This window comes from Fringilla coelebs, assembly GCF_963513975.1.
Source record: "Fringilla coelebs genome assembly, chromosome: 5".
NCBI classification, from domain to species: domain Eukaryota; kingdom Metazoa; phylum Chordata; class Aves; order Passeriformes; family Fringillidae; genus Fringilla; species Fringilla coelebs.
The window spans coordinates 10167615-10187521 of NC_140033.1; the positions used below are offsets into that span (position 1 = coordinate 10167615).

General features: G+C 36.2%; 1 protein-coding gene across 7 annotated transcripts in view; it reads left to right on the forward strand.

Moving 5' to 3' along the window:
- The window catches only part of CACNA2D1 (calcium voltage-gated channel auxiliary subunit alpha2delta 1), a 353676-nt gene that overhangs the window by 287222 nt on the left and 46547 nt on the right, over positions 1-19907 (forward strand). For all 7 annotated transcript variants that reach the window (XM_084206726.1, XM_084206727.1, XM_084206730.1 and 4 more), the window contains exons 13-15: positions 13959-14037; positions 16086-16135; positions 17729-17818. In XM_084206726.1, coding sequence (XP_084062852.1) covers positions 13959-14037; positions 16086-16135; positions 17729-17818 — 219 coding nt within the window. The remainder of the gene's footprint in view (positions 1-13958; positions 14038-16085; positions 16136-17728; positions 17819-19907) is intronic.

A 19907-nucleotide genomic window follows, 5' to 3' on the forward strand; every position in this document is an offset into this window, starting at 1 on the left:
TCTTCCATAATTAATACAACCCCATTTTTTGTAGATTTCTCTGACAGTATCATTTGAGAGGAAATGATGTGAAGAGAAGTTTTCCAACAACTCAGTTCCATTAAGAATATCTGTATGTGATGGGCACAGAATTGCTACCGTGGTAGACATCCCATGGGAAAAGGCTCCAGCTTGCTGGAACTCTCCTGGGAAGCTTAGAGCTGCCACTGACTTCTTCCAAATGGGACACATTCAGCATGTCAATAGAGTGATAAAATTAAATATTTATGAGAGACAGCTTGTAAAACTTTTATTAAAAAAAAAAAAAAGCCTCCTACTGACATTACCAGTGGAGGGAACCATTTTATTTTTTGGTTTCAATCCATTAGGGCATGACTGCAAGTCAATAAAACTAAAATCAAATTATTTTGATTTAGGCAGTGGTATATGTATTTGCCTAGATGACTACAAAGGACATTCCAACAAGCCATGACATTTCCACTTTGGGTAGCTGTGGAATTCTCATCAGGGATCAGACTGACCAAACGTAACTTTATATGGTCACTTACAGAGCTTAAAATTGAAACAGCATCTTTCACAACACTAGTGGCAGCTTTGAATAGAACTGAGCAGCTGTCAGAGTGCACCCCAACAGGTCTGGCATTTCTGAGTGTGTGGTAAGGCTTGTGACAATGGATATAACACAAAGTAATTAAATTAACAGTTGAACAAAGCTTCGGCTAGCTGGTTAAACTTGCTCCCCAGCCCTTTTCCTAATCACTTCTCCTTTAAGAATGTGTCACCTCCCAGCTGTTAATTTTACTTTGTTGTATGTTCCCTGATATGCACAAATGGTAAACCTAAAATATTCTGGGTGAAACTTGGGTCAGTACTCAAAAATTCCATAATCCATTACTTTTTCTGTCAAAGTAAGTGGAAACTGTTATTAGAGCATTCACAGAAGAAGCATCTTATTCCAAATGCAAATTACCTTTTATTTTTTCTTACCTCTTAGCTCCACTTATAAATTAAGGGTTTGCAATATACCTACTGTCCCAGTTTCTGGATTCTGAACATAAATTAATTCCGCTACAATAATGAATTTAAATATAACATATCCTAGTCTCCCTCCTTTGACACTCATTGCCTAAATATGCTTTGGTAATAGTCAAGCTGCACAATACTAAGTAATATAAGTCCTGAGTTTATAAATCTATGCAATAACTGTTTGGGGGGGAGGGGGAGATTAGTGGTTTTTTTTCTTTTTCATTATGATATAGACACACATTTTTCCCCCATAAACTTAAATTTTGAACCACAATTACCTGATGGTTGTGAAGCTCTGTTTCCCTACTAGGAATCTGAGTTCAGTGATTTTAGAGATGGTCTTTTTCAAAACTACCTGTACATTGTTCTTTCAGCAGTCATCTTCTCAGCTAACCTGCTAGGTGTCCATGTGTCCATGCCCTGGCAATGCTCTTGGATTACAGCAGTCTGCCCGTCTTTCCTACCTTATCTTTCACTGATCCCTTTATCTTTAGACATCACCAAACATGACCAAGCCTCTCTTGGAGACATCAATAAGGAAGTAATATCCATTATATCTTTTTCTGCATTTTTCCTTTTCCATTCAGCCATTGCATCCCCTGTGCTATGCTGTGTGTGGACACCGGGGTGAGGTCACTGCAGACTTAGAGGTGCAGCAGAAAGGGCAGCAGGGCTGAGGGGGGCTCTTCTAGGAAGATCTGCTTGCAGAACCTTTTCATGCATGTGTCTGCACACACATCTCCTTGTTGATGTCAGTTTCTCTTTATGCTGCTGTTTCATTATGAGCACAGTTCTGGGTTGCCACGTGGCATTTTTATCTCCCATGCAAGATAAAAATCCATGTGGAGGTGTTGAGAACTGCAGAAGACTAATGAAAGTTTTAATATAGCTTTGTTGAAAAGTAACCTTATCAGTTTTATTAAAGTCATGTGTATCTGTTACATAAAACCCAACTGGCAGCTTGTTCCCTTCAAATTTGGCATGGAGGAGGCTATTTGATACTTCTATTTTTGTTGATCTTCAATTCCAAACACTGTAGTAATAGCAATTGATTCAGTGCATCACACTGAGGTTGATGCTGCAGATGGCATAAAATGATTAATCAAGGCAACAAGGATAGAATGTCAGTTAATATAGAAAGCACATTATGTTTGTTTTGGGACAAATGCAAGAGAGTCAGACTGCATTTTGCTTATTTATGCAAACAAAATACTACATATGGCATAGCTGGTGGAGGCTAGACATCAGAGGGTCTGTCCTGCCTCAGCCTACCCATGTATTAACTGTGCATTCATTCCTGTGAATTTACTGTTGCTGTGAAATGCCTTGTGATTTGATTATGTTCTTATGTAATTCAAGAATTAGAGGTCTGGGACATTTTACAACAAGCCTTTTAATACCTAGGCCATGCCTAAAGATGTTTATGTAACCCCTTCTGTAAAGTATCCAGTTCCACAGCTTCCTTAGGTATTTACATTCTTCTCTTTCAACAGCTACCTGTTTAGAAAGTTTTCCTAGATTTCCTTAAGACAAAGTAGGCTTAGAGGGTTTAGGGTTTCTTTTTTTTTTTTCATTTTACATTCTTTAATAAGAACAACTAATTCTTATCATAATAATATTCCTTCCATTTTAGGAAACAATTTCTATGTTAAAACTTTCATCCAAGTTTCCTATACAGCTTTTTTCTTTTCAACTAAACAAGCTAAGGTCTTTTAGATTCATCAAATGTGTACCTTAGTTTATATTCATTCTTTATTCTTTACACCCCTTTTGTGCATAAAGGCATGTTGTCACTCTTGAATAGATAGATAGATAGATAGATAGATAGATAGATAGATAGATAGATAGATAGGTTGATTTTTAAATTTTTTTTAATGCATGTCAGCATTTGGTTAAATATATCAAATATATCATAGAGCATAACTTACCATTTTGGAACTGTGTTATATTATTGAACCATATTTGTTTTTTAAAATTTAATCTGAATATTATTTCCCTAGATGTTTGGGGTTTTTTGGTTGTATGTTTTGTTGGGTTTGTTTTGTTTTTTTTTAAAAGTTCATCTTCAGTCTCAGTATCTGTGCTTGATTTTCCAAGTCTTTTTAATCCTACATTACATGAAGCTATTTCTTCTTGTATACTTAATGTTTTCTTCTTCCTAAATTGCCATTTTTCTTTTAATCCTTTGGATTATCTTCCTACATTACTCATGAGGTTAGCTAATTCTATGTGTTTGTAGGACTTAAAAAATAGAGCCCTAAAAAATAGAAGGGAAAAAAGAACACCAAAAAACTCTTTTTTTTTTCAGAAGAGAACCTGTTCCTATATACAGTCTTTGAATTCTTATCCTATTGTATATCTCCATTCCTCTGTTCTATATTCAACTTCTGTTTGAAGCAGTAATTTTAGTGTAACTCAAATGCATGTTAGCCTTGTATCAAATTCAAAGTAATATATTCAGTGTTTACTGAGGCTTAGATAGGAATTCTGTCCTTCATAATCTCATCCTAAATCATGTGCAAACAAAAACATCTAAACCATAATGACCACAGAACCTGGAGTGCCAGCTGAAATTGTATTTTTTTTAATAATTCTGATTTTTTTTTTTTTTAACAGGGAAGAATTTGGTTTATTTGTAAATTGGTTTTTTTAAGCCATCAATTTGAATTGTATAATGCAGTCTGACAATACTGTACTGAATTCTATGTGTAGACGGGAAAAAACTGAGCTCCATGCTTTTAGTTGCAAACTTAGTCTGTACATGTTATTTCATTTGAAAGCAAAACACAAAGAAAAGCCCTCTAAGGCAATGTTTTGTCTATAATAAATTTCTGTGTAAGAATCATATTAATAATTAGGGCTGAAGACCTTTTTCCTTATTTCTTTTTCAAAAAAAAAAGACTTTGTCAAAAATCATTAAAATCTATTTATGTCACACTACAGACTGAGAAATGCTTACACCTTGTCACATAAAGTATGATTTATTAGAGTTCATTTTCTCTGCTCTTCTCTTTCAGCCATTAGGAATGCAGAATTTAGATCTAAATTCACTAAGAACATGGTGGTACAAACTGCTCAAGGCTAAAGACACCCCACCCCTCAAGGTTGTTTTACCTGTGCATTGCAAGGGAAAATCACTTGCATTTTCTTTCTGAAAATTTAATTTATTCAGCTGATTGGAAAAGAAATGAAAATGCACAAGTGAGCAGCGTCACAATTAAATTTCTGTTTACCATTGCCAGCCCACAGGACAGGCGGCAGCTGTCTGTCCACACTGAATGCTCCTCAGACAGTCCTGAGGCTTCAGGTGCGGTTTGGCGAGAGGCACAGGAGTGGGCACGCACTGCTGGCATCAGTCATTAGCTGTGAAGGACATTCTCTGTTCCGTGGCTGCACAGAAGCCTCTCCCTCTCTCTCTGAGCTCTGCTCGGGCGCTTGCCAGCCGCTGACAGGCAGCGTCGTCACCGCCTGCTCGTGTCAGCAAGGGCACCCACCTGCGAGCAGAGGCAAGGTCAGGCTGCCCTCAGCACAGCCCTGCCTGCCCCTGCTCCCTTTCCAGCAGTATCAGTAACTGTGGGGTTTTTTCCACCTAGAAAAGGAAAACTTGCAGCATTTTCATCCCTTAATCTTCCTCTTCTAAGATACCGCTCTATTCCCAGGTGAGTCTTCAAGAAGAAGTTCATGAGCGTGGACAAAGTGCCCTCACCTGTTGGGGTGGCACAGCCTTCCTAAAGCTCACTGAATCATTTTTGTTTAGAATTTTCATTCTCAAACTGAAAATGTTGAGATCAAAACCTTCATTTTACTTAAGGAGACTGTGCAGTGCAGAGGGCATGGTCTCCTTGTCATTATGTAATAGTCCAACTTTAAGTTACTGTGAGCATACAAAACTGTGTTTGTACTCCTGTGATCCTTCAGGCCCATGAAGGATTATGTCTAAACTAGAATTTTCACGTTCCTTTGATCATCAGCCAGGTTTAAAATTAGACATGAAATTTGTGTAATTGATACTTCCAGAGAGGGAGACTTCTTGTAAATGGATTCTGCTGGAAATAAGTGTTTCTGAGGGTCCTTCCTCTTCCCACCTACTCTTTTCCCTCCCCTAGTACAACTTTTTGGCATTTGCAACTGTGAAGATTCAGTCACTATTCCATGTTGTACAAGAAATGGAGTAAATGGGAGCAAAAAATTGAGGAAGAAAATATACAGGACTATTTGTGTGGGAAGGAAAAAGGCAGAGTACGTGATTAGAATTAATATTTGAAATGGCATATTGAAATATTCCTTTAAGTACTTGGATGATATTTGTAATACTTCTTCCCTGGGATTTACAAGGACAATGAAAAAAAAAAAAAAAAGGAGGACTTAGTGTCACAATATGAACTGTAAATATCTCTCTAATTAATCCAGTCCTTTCCAGCTGCTCAGCTGCCTCCAAATGTTGTTTTGACTATCAAAGAAATGCCTGAAATTCTTTTAATCCAGAGTGCAGTGGGAATTACTTTGTCAACTCCCTTGTCTGGTTCCTGATATGGACCACCAAATTTACAAGGAATTCTCAGTAAAAAACTGTTTTCTTCAGAGATTACTAAAAGATGAGTGTCAGGGAGAAGCTGCTTAAGGAAAGGAGGAATTTAATTGTTTTTCATTTCAACAGGGAAAATTTCCCCAAAGAAGCAAATAGATCAACTATTTGAGTAACTACAACATGGGAGTCCAAGTAAAACATTCAACAGATGAATTGTTAAAAAGATGCCAATATGTTCTTTATCTGAACTCTGGGAGGCAGGATGAGAAGCTGGAAAATCACCTGATGCACCTGAGTGCTTTACAGGGATTTCTGAGTTGGGCTGGGGTGAGGAAGACAGCCCTGCTGGTGGAAATCCTGGGAGAAGGAATGCATCCCCAGTGTGTCCACAGCCTTTGAGCTAGACCTACAGCCACATTAATTCAGTAATTTATAGGTTTAACCGAGCTAAATTTGGGAGGTTTTTGGCCTGTGCCAGCTGGCACAGTCCCAGACAAAGTGCTGGGGCTGCACCTGTGCTCCTGTGGCAGCAAAGAAACTGGAAGAGAGAAGGAGCAATGCTCTGACTTCTGTGTGTGCATGTGGGCCCTGCTGACAGAGCTGCTAGAAAGGCTGGGGAGTGGACCACAGCCCACTTTTATGCAGGGTTGGCATGGGCAAGTAGACTCTCAATCATAAAATTCAAGCACATCAATGTGAAGTCCTGCTGGTGGTTTTGGGAGCACAGCCTTTCTCTTTCTTATTGCTGTTCTTAAGCAATATGTTTCACAAAGCTAATAAAACAGAGCTGATTTATACCCACACCCAGAAAACGCTGAGATCAAAAACTTCATTTTTCTTGAGGAGACTGTGCAGTACAGAGGCCACTGTCTCCTCATCATCATGTAACAGTCCAACACTGTGTTCCAGTGAGCATATGAAGCTGTGCTTGTACTCCTGTGACACTGCAGGCCCATCAAAGATTGTGTCTAAACTAAGCAAAGAATTAAAGAGTCACATCACCAGTGGTCCTTTCTGTCTAAAGAGGATCAGTTGAGCAGGGGGAGGTTAGCAGGTGTCAGCAGGGAATTCCCAGTTTCATTCTTGCAGCTGTGTGGCAGCAGAGGAAGGGGCACTGCAGGACAGCCCTTCTGCGAGGAGGGAATGAGGTGCTGAGGTTCCACAAGGTGGCACTAAGAAATTGTAGAACAGTGTGCCTGAATCAGTATATTGTTTTTAGTTCTGTGAGAACGTTAGTTCTGAAATTTTTCAGTATAACTACAGTGGTGTTCTGACCATTAATCTGAAATAGAAATTATCCCCATTTTAATGTAGATATTTTTTCTTTGTGAGGGAATGAAACAAGCTGGAAGAAAAAAAAAAAAAACAAAGCAACAACAACAACCAAAAATAACCCCATTTGTCATTTTTGAAATATTTAATGGCTTCATGGCAATCACAACTTCCATGAATCTGCACCTTTCATTGTATGCATGTGTTACATGTTCAGGTATAATTCTCATGTTTTAATTCCTTTCCTAGAATAATGGCTCACAACTACACCATGCATCAATGTTCTTGATCCTATTTTCTCAGTATATTAACACCATTAAATGGTTTGGAGCCCATATTATCTGTATAGATATATGCTGATATAGATCCAAATATATCCAAAGTGAGATTCTCCAATAATCTCCTGATATGCAATAAGTGTAATTTTTATTTTAAGATAGAAGGAGGGTTAGCATTAGATTGTAATGTGAGCTGATTTTTCGAGTGTTATTATTTCTTTTTGTTATTAGGCTATAATTACACAGACTATAATTAGGCTGAATTAATAAGCTAGCATTGCAGTTTAAAGTTTGAGGTTTAATTGTAGTGAATGAAAGATATTAATGATAGGGAAGATTGCAAATACACATGGAAAGTTTGGAAGACATCATTTGTTGTGGATGAGTGTCTAAAATAGTATTTTCAAGTACCTCCTCTATTTTTCTTTAAACACATGCCTCAGTTAAAAGATTTTTCCTTTGGTTTCAAGGGGACACTTGAACAGTTATATGCCTTGCTGAATCAGAGTATGGAGGGTCACTCAAAGATGTCCAGCCTGCAATTATCTTTTCATTTAAATATTTGAGAGCTAAATTATTCTCCTTGTTTCTCATGTGGGTTTTTCTTCCCAGTTACCCCAAGTCTACACATATTTTTGGAGAGTACCCACAGCAAGGGAACGATCTTAATTTATTCATAAATGTCAAAAATATAACTTGATACATGTCTGCTGGTGTATGATGCCATTATTTTTATTTCCTGATTTGAGATCAAAGTGTGAATTCTACTTTCTGAGTTCTAGACCTTTCAAACTTCAGAACTTTGGCACCTGACTAGGTGTCATACCCTGCTGCCCAGGTCATCTCTGTTTCTTTTACCCAACTGCTATTAATGGCAAAATGCATCAGCAGCCTGACAGTTACATACAAAAGCCTGAATCTCCAGCTTCTGAACTTTGTTGAGCCTGGCATTCAAAGCTGGGGAAGTTATGAATGTGCTCAAACTGAGAATCATGAACTCATCCCTCTTTTTGTGCGAGTACTGAACTCTCATTTATGAGTTTAGTGGCACCACTGTCCCACTAATTTTGAGAAGCTGAGCCTTAGGGCTCTGTCACCAGAAAACCAGCCTTACTTGCAGGAGTGAAGCACACAGCTCTGTCCAAACTAATCAACAATCCAGGGCCAAGGTGCAGGCTGCAGAAATGTCCAGTTATCCAAAATTTCAGGTGTTAACAGACCCAACAGAATGGCTCCTGGCCTGTGGCAGTCAGTTTTTTAGCAATGTCAGTGTTCAGTTCAGTGACAGGATGAGCTAGGGATTATTCTGTAGTGAGATGAGCTGAGATGGGGCCAGGCAGGGAGGGGGGGTGGCACTGTGGTGTAGCCATTGAGGTGTGAGCCACTCTGTGCCATTGGCCTCGTGGCCTGAGAAGGAAAGTGGATTATGTCCTTTTTATGTAATGCATAAAAGATGGCTTAAGGGATCTTAAAACTGTCCTCTAGCACATGGTTATGAGTCTTGCCCCTGCTGTTTAGCCCAGAACTTCTATTTCTCTTCTAACAAGAAACAAACAAACAAACAAACAAAACTCTTTACATTTACAGCTCTAATCTAAATGGTTGAGGACTCTATCTATGGATGTCCTGAACTGAGAAGTTCAGCATGACAGATTATTAGCCAGAATTTAGGTGACTCTCTGTATTTGGTGTATCCTATTGGCTAATTCTAGCTGGTTTCCTGATTAGTATATTGTGTTTTCAGATTGTCCTCTTAAGTTCTGCTCTCAGTTCAAATCAGTTATAAATGTCTTCTGTTCTCAGCTAACTCACAGCAGAATCCAAAATCATCTTCAAATTTTTCTCCACAGATGTAAAATTGTAAGGAAAAAAATGCATTCACAGTTTTAGCTGGGGCGGCTTGAAAACTACATAACATCTCCTTGGCCTACAGCACAAAACACAAAAACTACTAAGTGATTTACAAACTATACTTACAAGGGATTTAGAAGGCAGAATGCATAATGGAAAATAGAAGAGCAGTTTTATGATTTTATTCAGAATGGTAGGCTTTTTATGTTGTCCTTCTATTTGAGAAGTGTACCTATTAAATATAAACTGCAAATGATTTTTCCTCATCTCAGATAATCTGTAAATCCATTACTGGGAAAGATAATTCCCTGGGTCATGCTGGAATTACTGAATTATTTATTCCCTTTTATCACAGTTTTCCCTGTTGTACAGTAAAAAATATTATCTGTGAATCTTTACCTGCAGCTATAAAAGCCAGAGTAAAAGGTACTGAAATCTTACTGGCATCATGAAAACCAAAGCTGAATGATTTGATGAGCTCAGTTTTTGGTCATAGTCAGTTTGTTTATTTAGTGGTACAGAAAGATGCACTCTTTACATGCTAGGCATAAAATTACAGGATTCATCTTGCCTGCATCCAATTAAGTGAATTAATTGTATATCTGGTAAAATAGACAAATATATCTCCAAAAGTCAATTCATCTTTTCATAAACTGAGAAGTGAAGAGATGCACCAAAATTGTTATTGAGAGCTCTCTCATTCCAGTAGCACAGAATTCAAGAAAAATAATTTATCTGTCAAAAAATGTGCATTTCTTCCACTCTAAGGGGCATGCAGAGTGGTTGCAGTGCTTTTAGGCCTAACAGGGGAGTTAGAATGAGATGACCTTAAATTTCTCTTCCAACCAAAACATTCAGTGATTCAAGGATTCTACATTGTCTACACATATAGTCAGTACCCTAAACAGCAAGTGCATTGTGTTTAATTACCCCTTTGAATTAGCTTCAGTCAAGACTTAAATTTTTGTAATATTCATAACATGATATACCCAAAGGAAGCATCTAATTTAATGTTCCTTAATTTTAGTCCAATACCAAAATGAAGAAATAAAATACTTAAAAAGCAAATGAGATCTGTAGAGAAAGCAGCCTTCATTTTTTCTTCACCACAACTCTCTTGAGTACTATTGTCCCAAAAAATCTGTAGCAGTCAAAATTTTTTACTCACCTTGGTTCCTATGATCTTATTCCACCAGAAAGAAATACAAATAAGTGGCAAATTAATTTTATAATTATACAATTATATTTTCTTCAATAAAGTACATCTTCCTCTGTTTTTGTAGAATTCTTTTCCATTATTTGCTCTGTTTAGGAGTTGGATTTTTGCATGTATTCCTTTGCTGCCCTTCATAGGTTCCTGGGATAAGCCAGGTTGCAAGTGATTTGCAGAGATCTCTAGTTCAATATCAGGTCTAAGATCAGGCCAGGTTGCTCAGGGCCAGATCCAGTCTGGTGTTTAAAACCTCCAAGGAGGAAGATTTACAACCACACTGGGCAGCCTGTGCCACTCACATTTGTTGCTAATTAGTATAGTCTTCTGCTATATACTGTAAATTATTGTAACAAAGAATTTTTTTTTTTTCTCCCTAAGATTAGTCTCAGTGAGGAAAATGCAGAGGATTAGTTTTGAACTCCTTTGCTAAAAGTTAGGACTTTAATATTTCAGAACAATTTCAAGACAGTGCCTGGATGGGCTGACAGGGCAGGCTGGTGCCCATCTCTAGTTCTTCTCAATTCTAGGGGTTGAATTTTTCTAGAAGAACTTTACTTTGAGTAGTTCCATTGAAAATCAGAAAGCATGACAGCTCCTATTTGTTTATCTAATTTCTCCATTAATTTTACTGCCTTGGAAGTTATGTTTCTTTATGAAGAGAATAAATAGATCTGCCTTGAGCCATGGTTGTCCTTTCCCTAGGAAATGGGTTGGGGAGCACAAATGTCCATCCCCTGGTGAGGCTGGAGAGGAAATGTCATGGCAAAACCACCCAGGAGCTGCAGTTTACACAGAACCCAAGAGGCTGCAGAGGCAGAGAGAAGCAATAACCAGTGGTGATGGAAAACAACTTCTGGGGATCAAAGGCTACTTGGCAGTTTGCTTCAACTCAGAAACCCACTTGCCAAGCTTAAAGGCCAGGCAAAGGGAGAGGTGCTCATACCCATTGTGCCTGATCCAGTTGCCTAAAATATTCTTAGTCATAAATTCCCTATTAAAAATAATTAAATGTTTAGGCTGTTTTAGTTTGGTTGGTTTTTTTGGTTTTTTGGTTTTGGGGTTTTTTTTGGGCAGGGGGGGATGGTAGTTTTTTTTCTTTGTGGGTTTTTTTTTTTAACTCAATAGCCTATTGTCTTCTTTGGAGAGCTGTCTATAGGAAAACATATAGAAAAGTACATCTCAGTACTTTGGCTGACTCTTGGTCCTGTCACAGAAAATTCAGCAGAGCTTTTTTTTTTTTTTTTTTGCTAAAATTGGCTTGTTTAATTTGACTTGCTGACTCATTTTTCCAGCTGGTCTGTCATCCTACTCAATTCCAGATGAGGCAATAGGAAAAAGAATACTCTTTTGAATATCCCACCCTCTTGCCAAACCAAGTAACAATTAAAATCTCCAATTTTCATTGCAGTTCTTTATCTCTGCTAATTATCCAAGGAACAGTAAATCAGATATATTGTCTCCTGCTTGTTGTCAATAATTTAAATCCTAAATTCTTTATAGATTTGTTGCAGATTTAACACACTGCTGTTTTTCCCTAAATTACACAGCATGTCGCAACTTGAATCCAATTCAGTGTTTCATTTTTACATTTGAGATCAAATGCTAGACAGTCCAGTGTAATTGACTCATATGTTTTCTGCACACACAAGAGAACCCACATGACTTGGTAGCTTTTAATCCAAAAGAAACATCAGGTCTCTCAAGTATCTAATTAGTGACCATCAGTGGGATTTTTCCATAGCTTTTGAGAAGAATCTATTCTGAATCAAGTGTTTAGTGGACAATGGACTGGGAGCAGTGTGGATTCAAAAAGAACAGGAATATAGTAGGCAGAGATCTTGTGAGCTGAGAGGTGCCAATATAAAATAATATGGTGATAATCAGATAAGAAAAAAATAGATATTAATTAAGTAGAAGAAGAAGTCTCTGTTAGAAGAATTATAGCTGTCATTTTTTTAAAGATGTCAAGAATAAAAGGGTGATGGCACATGTGGTACAGTATTAATAAATGAGATGTAAACGTGTCAGGTAAAGTCAGTTTTGCACTGTCAGTACTGATATTTTCAGGGTAATAGAAGGTATTTTTCACCTGTCTTTATCTATATGAACTATGAGGGAAAAAAATTACCATCATGCAGGCATAGTCATTGCTGCACCTGTCTGTGTAACCAAAAATGTAATTGGCCTGACTTATTAGTGGGGAAAGATCCTATATGGAGTAGTCTTAAACTATAAAACAAGCACTTAAATCAGCTGCTTTAATTCTCCTTTTAACTGCAGAAACACAGGGGTTGTATGGATAAAGCAAATCAAAACATATTGTTAATTAAAAATGGCATCCAGCACAAAGCTTTGTTTGCCCTTCTTGCATACAGGGGTCAACACTAATAAAGTTTCACCATTTCCTCCCTGCTGATGGATGATGTGAGGCCATTCCTACAGATCTTGGTTAATACTTGAGCTCTGATTATATCACACAATTATTTTCTTTTTTTTTTTTTGCCTATTTTGGAAGTGAAGATTTGGGTGCTAATTGCACATGCTAAATAATGTGGTGAAAAATTTTATAAATAGTCATTAACAAACTTAGCAATGATCAGTTGTTTACAAGGAGTCTCTGCAAATTTAGAATGTATTATTTAACAAAAACATTACCTTATTACTTACTCACAACCTGCATGAAAATTAATTGTAGTATATTTTAATTTGAAGCATCCAATAAAAGGAATTTTCATTCTGATTTCATATTGTGATCTATGATTTCTGCATTGAAGTGGTGAAGATAAAGATCCATAAAGAAAGAGATGCCTAAAAAGGAAAAAGGATCTGACCCTTGAACAGAGGGACATGAATATAGTCAGCAGTTAACTAAAACTGTTGGGAAAACAATTTTCCTAGCTTTTAACAGAAACACTCAAATTTAGTGCAAAATATTCAATATTTCTAATTTTTCAGTCTTTCTGGTAAGATTTTTAAAGCAATACCAGGTTTTGTTTTTAATTTTTTCTCATTCAAATCAGAAAATTTGCATGGAAAATCCTTTCAGCTGAAAAGTCTGTTTTGAGTCCAAAACTTGGAGGGATTTTGGTGAATTCTTCTGAAGCCAGAACTCCTTACAGTTGCTGAGATAGATCAGAGTAGCATTGTGTAAAAATAATAGATTTATGCTAAAAAACCCCACAACTTAAATGAATATCAACAGCTTAAGGTGAAAAATCAGAAGCTTAACCATTGTAGGGAAGTTGAAGTCTGTTGAACTAATTTAATGGTTTTACATAAAGAAGACTGAGTCTGAGCAAAATGAGAAATTGTTTTGTGTAGTGCCTGAAAATTTCATATTTTAAATCCTGAAAAGTCCTGTTTTGCATTGCTTTGAATTCTACTGCCACACATATATTCTTTTTAAGTCATTGGTAAGCATCTGATATTGATATGTTTTGTCAACTAATTTAACAAAACCTGAAGAATTATAATTACCACCCTAGAACAAAGAACCTAAAAATTAAAATATTTGATGCACAATCACCAATGTAAGACTTAAAGTACAAAGGCTGTGTAAAAGAGCATTCTTCTTGATTCTATGTCATGGAAGAAATAAAAGGAATCCACAAAATACCATAATCTGTTATTTTTTACATCTCTCATATCTATTATGGTTACAAAAACTGGAGAATTCATAGTTTTCTCTTTTTTTATTCAAAGTTATGAAAAATCCAGGTATCATTGACTTGAGGTCAGCACTAATAAATGATATATAGTTGTTATATGCATTGGTTTTTGACTTGCACAGGTACGTGTGTTCACATTTTCTGTTGGCCAGCATAATTATGACAAAGGACCCATACAGTGGATGGCCTGTGAAAATAAAGGTACTGTGTCTTTCTTTTAAACTGATCTTCACTAGAGCTTTGGTTAGGTGGTTTGCTTCTCTAAAAATGGCAGATTTTGCAGCTTGGTTTTTAAGTTTATTGCATTTGTTTGCAAAATTTTCAAAAGTTAATTTATTGCATAATATATAGATGAAAAAATTCACATGTAAACGAGAAACAGGTATATTTATTTCTTTATTACTTTATTTAAAACTTTCATATTGTATGAAAACTACCACAGTAGTTTTGATAATATTAAGCCATTATGGTTCAGTTTTGAGAATATTTGTTGTAATAGCCATCTATGTAAAGTTGGAACTGATGACAGATAAGAAATTAGTGAAAGCTGGTTTAAATTAAGTGGTCTGGACAAAGGGATTTTTGTTTGGTTAGTTGGCCGGTTACAATCCTTTCTGTTTTTCTCCAAAATTTAGATACTAAGATACTTAGAATTTTTTTCCCTTTTTAAATGAAAATATCAAAATTAATCTTGTTTTTTTAGTTTCTGAGAGCTTCTTGTATTTTCTATTTTTTTTTTCTTTATGTAGGACAAAAATAAAAAGTAAAAAAAGTGAAACTAAGGAAGCAAAATATTTTCTACATGAACTTTTTACATGAAAAATGTACTCAGGAACATTTTAAGAGTGTGAGAAATAGGAGTCCTAAATGTCTAATAATATACCTGTACAAGTCATAAGATATAGAAATATAGCAGAAAATAGAAAAGAAATAAGAGAATAGAGATAAGTAGAAAATATATAATTTATCAAATATTTGCTTATGTTTTAAATAGAGCAATTTGTAGGCCTGACTGAAAATGTAAAACTATTTTACAAATTGGTGAGAAGAAAGAGGTAAGAGGTGAGCTGGATTTCAAAGGGTCTCGAAAATTAGGACTGCCAGGGAAGGAGATAAAGATATGCTCAGGCAGAAGAGTAACAGAAATCAAAGATTAAAAAAAAATAATAATAAAAATAAACAAAACCAAAAACAAACAAACAAAAAAACTAGAAGAATCCATAGCCTGGATGAATAGCATACATATGTGTCATAGCCTCATGAAACCCTCAGCAGGCTGACAAGTCATGCAGAAGATACTACAACTCCATGAAGAGCAGATTGTATTGTCAGATAAGAACAGAAAATTGACATTTGTGTTTTGAACAGAGGTTGTTTTTTTTTTTTACTAATGTCTTTGTATCTCAAAATACTGTGTGCATGTGACCTCCATTGTTTTAAAACAAATGAGGACCAGCTGGTTTAAAGCATAACCACCTATGTCATCTTATTGTTGAAGCAAAATTATCATAATCTTCTGTCCAAAATTCCTGTGATTATTTGTTTGCATTTTTTTTTAATTTTTCCTTAATAAAAATATTTTGCATACAGCAATAGAAATTACTAATATCAGCACTTTACTTCTCTAATTCTTAAAATTTTCTTGGGCTGAAGATGGATCTCAGTGCCTGGCTTCAGTCTTATTATATGGACAGTATTTTAAATATTTTTAATTCAAACAAATGAGCAATAAAATCAGTGCTAAATAAAGACATTTCTGATGTATATTCTCGGTGTAGGAGAAATACCCATTAGCTTTTTTTTTTTCATTCCACAGAGTGGCTTCTATTTTTATACTACAGATTCACTCTTGTGGCAAACCATATCTATTTTTAAATTCCTATATGTGTTCAGCCTATAATTCTGTTGCTGTCACAGCATATTAAAATAAACATTAAATATACTTGCACATCATAGTAACTGGGATTTCATGAGTACAAACTCAGTATATGATACAGCCTTAAACAAAACAGCCAAAAGAAAAAATTTATAACTGTCATTACTTAAGAGTCACTGCCTTGGTCTGAATGACAGGGTGACCCATCATATGGCCATGCATTGTGGTGGCATCTGCTAAAATTTATTTCATTCACAAACAATAATTCTAATAGAATTTAGACTAGAAATTATAAACTAAAATAAATTCCTCAAGATTAAGAGGCCAGCAATCTATTATGTTAAAATGACATTGTTTCTGTTTCAAATTTTAGGTTATTATTATGAAATCCCATCTATTGGAGCCATAAGAATAAACACCCAGGTAAGTGAGTTGGCCAAATCCAGATGCAGTTTTAACACACAGAAAGCGGAGTAATATGTGTTCTTGGATATGTTTGCTCTTCACCTCTGCTAAAATCAATTTAATTTTAAGATAACACTACACTAAGAAAAGATAAAAAAAAATTAAGACTTCTACATTTAAGGGATTATTCTCTATATTGTACTTTTTCATTTAAGTGGATGCAGAGGACCAGTTTAAAACATTATCCCTGTTACCCCAGCCAGAGCAGCTTGTGTGCAGGTGGCAGCACTGGTCACATTCACCTCCTCCAAAGCAGGCTGACCAGGGCACACCCTGGAGTGTCTGAAGGGCTCTGTGTCCTTCAGGCCCCTGCACAAGGACTGTGCTTCTGGCTCAGCTTTCCTCCATGGTCCCTCAGACTTTGACGCTGAGACGCGACAGCAATTTTATCATAAAGTCCTATAAAACCAGCTATTTTTTATAATGTGCCTAGGCACTCATAGTTCACCTTCTGCCATGCTTTCTGCATGATCCAAAGGGTTTGTATCATGTGGAGCAGGCTGTGGGTGTATGTGAGGGGGTAGCCCTCCTAGAGCATCTGAACTCGTGTGGGAGCTGCACTACAATCCTGCTTTAAAGGAGAGGTACCTGGATGGACCCAACCCTTTTGGAAGAGACTGCACTTCTTTCCTTCAAAAAGGAACGTGTTAGCAGGCTTACAGGTGGATAAATAAAGGCACAGGACTCTGGGGTTACATGATGAGATGCAACCTGAAGATGGACAGTGTAGAACAACAATTATTCTTTTCAGTTGTCTGAAAGTCCAGATACTCACATGTCCAAAACAGCAGAGAAATATCATAGCAGTTCTTTGTCCTTCCAAGGCCAGGCATGATATTTTTTGGCAGAAAATAAGAATCCTTTTTTGGCTTGAATAAGAACCCTTTGATTCTGTTAAACTCTTCCAGACAGTGTCTGGCAAGATGTATCCCTAATAAGATCAGACAAGCAGAAAAAGTTGATGACTGAAAAAAGTTTGATGGCATCCACTCCCAAATAAGTCCAGAAACCTGACATCTCATAAGATCACCAGCTTTATCCATACTCACAAATGAAGGAAGACAGGAAAAAGAGGTTTCATAATTCTGATTTTTGTTATTCCAATAGAAGTTACACAAATTGTTGCTGTAGGAGCTTAACATACCCAGATGTTCCACCCCTCACCCTCCATTGTCCACTCTTTCATTTGGGTTGATGGTTCTGTAATCTGCTTGCAATTTCTTTATGTCATTAGCAATTAAATAAAAATAGTTGTAATTCTCAGTTTGTGGAAAAGGAGTGGTGGTTAAGAGTGTGTAAGGTCTGTGTGACTGGGAATGAAATACAGGGATTACCTTTTCAGTAAATACTGCAAACTGAAGACTGAATTATTTTGTGGTACAATTTTTAAGAAGTAAATAAATGCTCCTCCTGTAATAATGATGACTTTTGATTTCCTTTCTTCCTCTGACATTTTGAATTTTTCTTATTTAATTATTGTTTATTTTAATATGGTTTGTACTCTTTGATCTAATAATTGCCTTCTGATGAGTTCATTACACTTTTTAACAGGAATATCTAGATGTTTTGGGAAGACCAATGGTTTTAGCTGGAGAGCAAGCCAAACAAGTGCAATGGACAAATGTCTATCTGGATGCTCTGGTATGATCTGTATTTATCTCTACTAAAGTAAGAATTTTAGAAAATCAGTAACTATGTGGGTCTGCTTTCCCAAGAATCCAATTTCTTACAGTTCCAAACATGATATTCTTGCATTTCTAACATCTGTACACATAAATACAACAGCCTCTAGGAAGAGATCTAGTTATAATGTGTAATGTGCTGGTCTAACTTGCACCTCTATCCTTCTAAGTGTCCTGAAATTTAGCAGAGAAAACCAGTTTATTCTCTGCAGCCTTTAAAGTGTAGGCCACTGCTGTTCTCAGCTTAAGCAAAAAAAAAAAAAAAAAAAAGCAAAAAAGTAAATAGCTTTGCATTCTTGTACCTACTGCAGTAAAGGTCATTTGTTACATTTCTGGTGAGGAATTCTTAGAATTCTTAGTTTTTCCTCTTTTTTTTTTTTCCCCCTTCCAAAGAACATTCCGGGCAGAATGAAATCTATCAGCATTACTAAGTATTTGCACAAATTGAACTTGGGTTGTTGTTAATTACTTGCTTGCTCAAGGTAATGATTTCTTTAACCTTTAATTGGACAATGCAAATAATGGGAATATAAACAAAAAGAGATATGAAAAGCTTTCTTACTGCTGAATTTATCACTTTGGTCTTGTAAAACAAACATACTCAGGAAACTACAGGAAGAAAAGTATTGTTAGAGGAAATCTAATCTCTTGCTCTGAATAACCTATTTCTGAGGAACAGGGCAAAACTTACTGCAAAATGGCCATTTGGACTCACGTATCTATCACAGCTCACGTAGTCATCTCCCGTCATGTCAGAATGCACATCTTCCCGTCAGTCAGAAATTCTGTCATTTTTTTTTAACAACATATAATTTTTTACTGTCAATATAGCTGAGCATGACACAGAGGAACTAGTTTTTCATTGAAATTTCAATGTCCAGAAGTTCCTTAAGCATGTTTTGTTTGTTATTTTTGAGGTACTTACTGGAAACATAAAGGATGTGATGACAGAAGTTCTTATGATCTGCACATATCCTGTTGTAAAGCCAAAGATAAATGTGTAACTAGGAAAATAGACATCTGTTTAGTCAAGTGAAATAAGTGACACCTGCAGGCAGCTCTTGTGTTGCTTTAGATACTCAGTGGGTTCATTCAGTCTTCCCTTCAAGGTTTTCTGCCTTCCTGTGTCACATATGTGTGTTTGTGAGTATATTATTATATATACATATAATTGTGTATGTACATACACACATATATATTTACATAACTATATGTAAATAAAGTAGGACAAAACAAGGTAAAGTGATGAGGTAAAGGCTCAAAATTGTGTACTTTTTCATCACAGTTGAGACCATAAAGGCATAGCTGTATCTGACCCCTCTGAAGGTTTTTCCTGACTCTTGGTTGTAAAAGGGAATGTGCCCAAGTTGTCACAGCTGTTTGTTATCTTAATTCCCTAAAAGCATTCCCTCATGTAGGGCTTACAGTTCTCCTGCTTGTGGCTTACAGGAATCACTCCTATTATTTGGTTCTTGCTATCCAGTGGCTGTTTTGTGGCTAAGACTAAAGTAATGCAAAGTGTATTACATGAGGCCACATTAGTGCATAAATTCAGGTTATAAAATCCTGAAGAGGAACTTTCATTTCAGTCTGCCTTTCAAGACTGTCTTTAGTAATTTGATGTATTTGTAGCAATTTGCAGCTCTTTCATAGCCCCGTTCCTTCAGATTCTATTTCTGTGTGTCTCTGGGTTCATTTTCAAGATAATTGCAGAATTTTCAGATTCTTTTTAAGTTTAACAGTTAGGCAAAATGAATTCATAATTGTTATCCTAACTTTTTTTTACTTTTTTTTTTTTTATAGTTGGGAGATTGTGTTATCTCCCATACTGCATCCCCCTCCTGTTTCATTAAGTATCTTTTCAATGTTTCTTCTAAATAATGTCTTCTCTACTGATTCACCCCTATTTTTCTCATTTTCCTAAAAAATGCACTTCACTTTGCTTGTAACTTTACTAACTCTGACCTCATCACTTTTCATTAGTTGCACAAATGTAAGTTCATGAAGGATGGTTTAAATTTCAAAAAGGTGCTACTAGACTGGGAAAA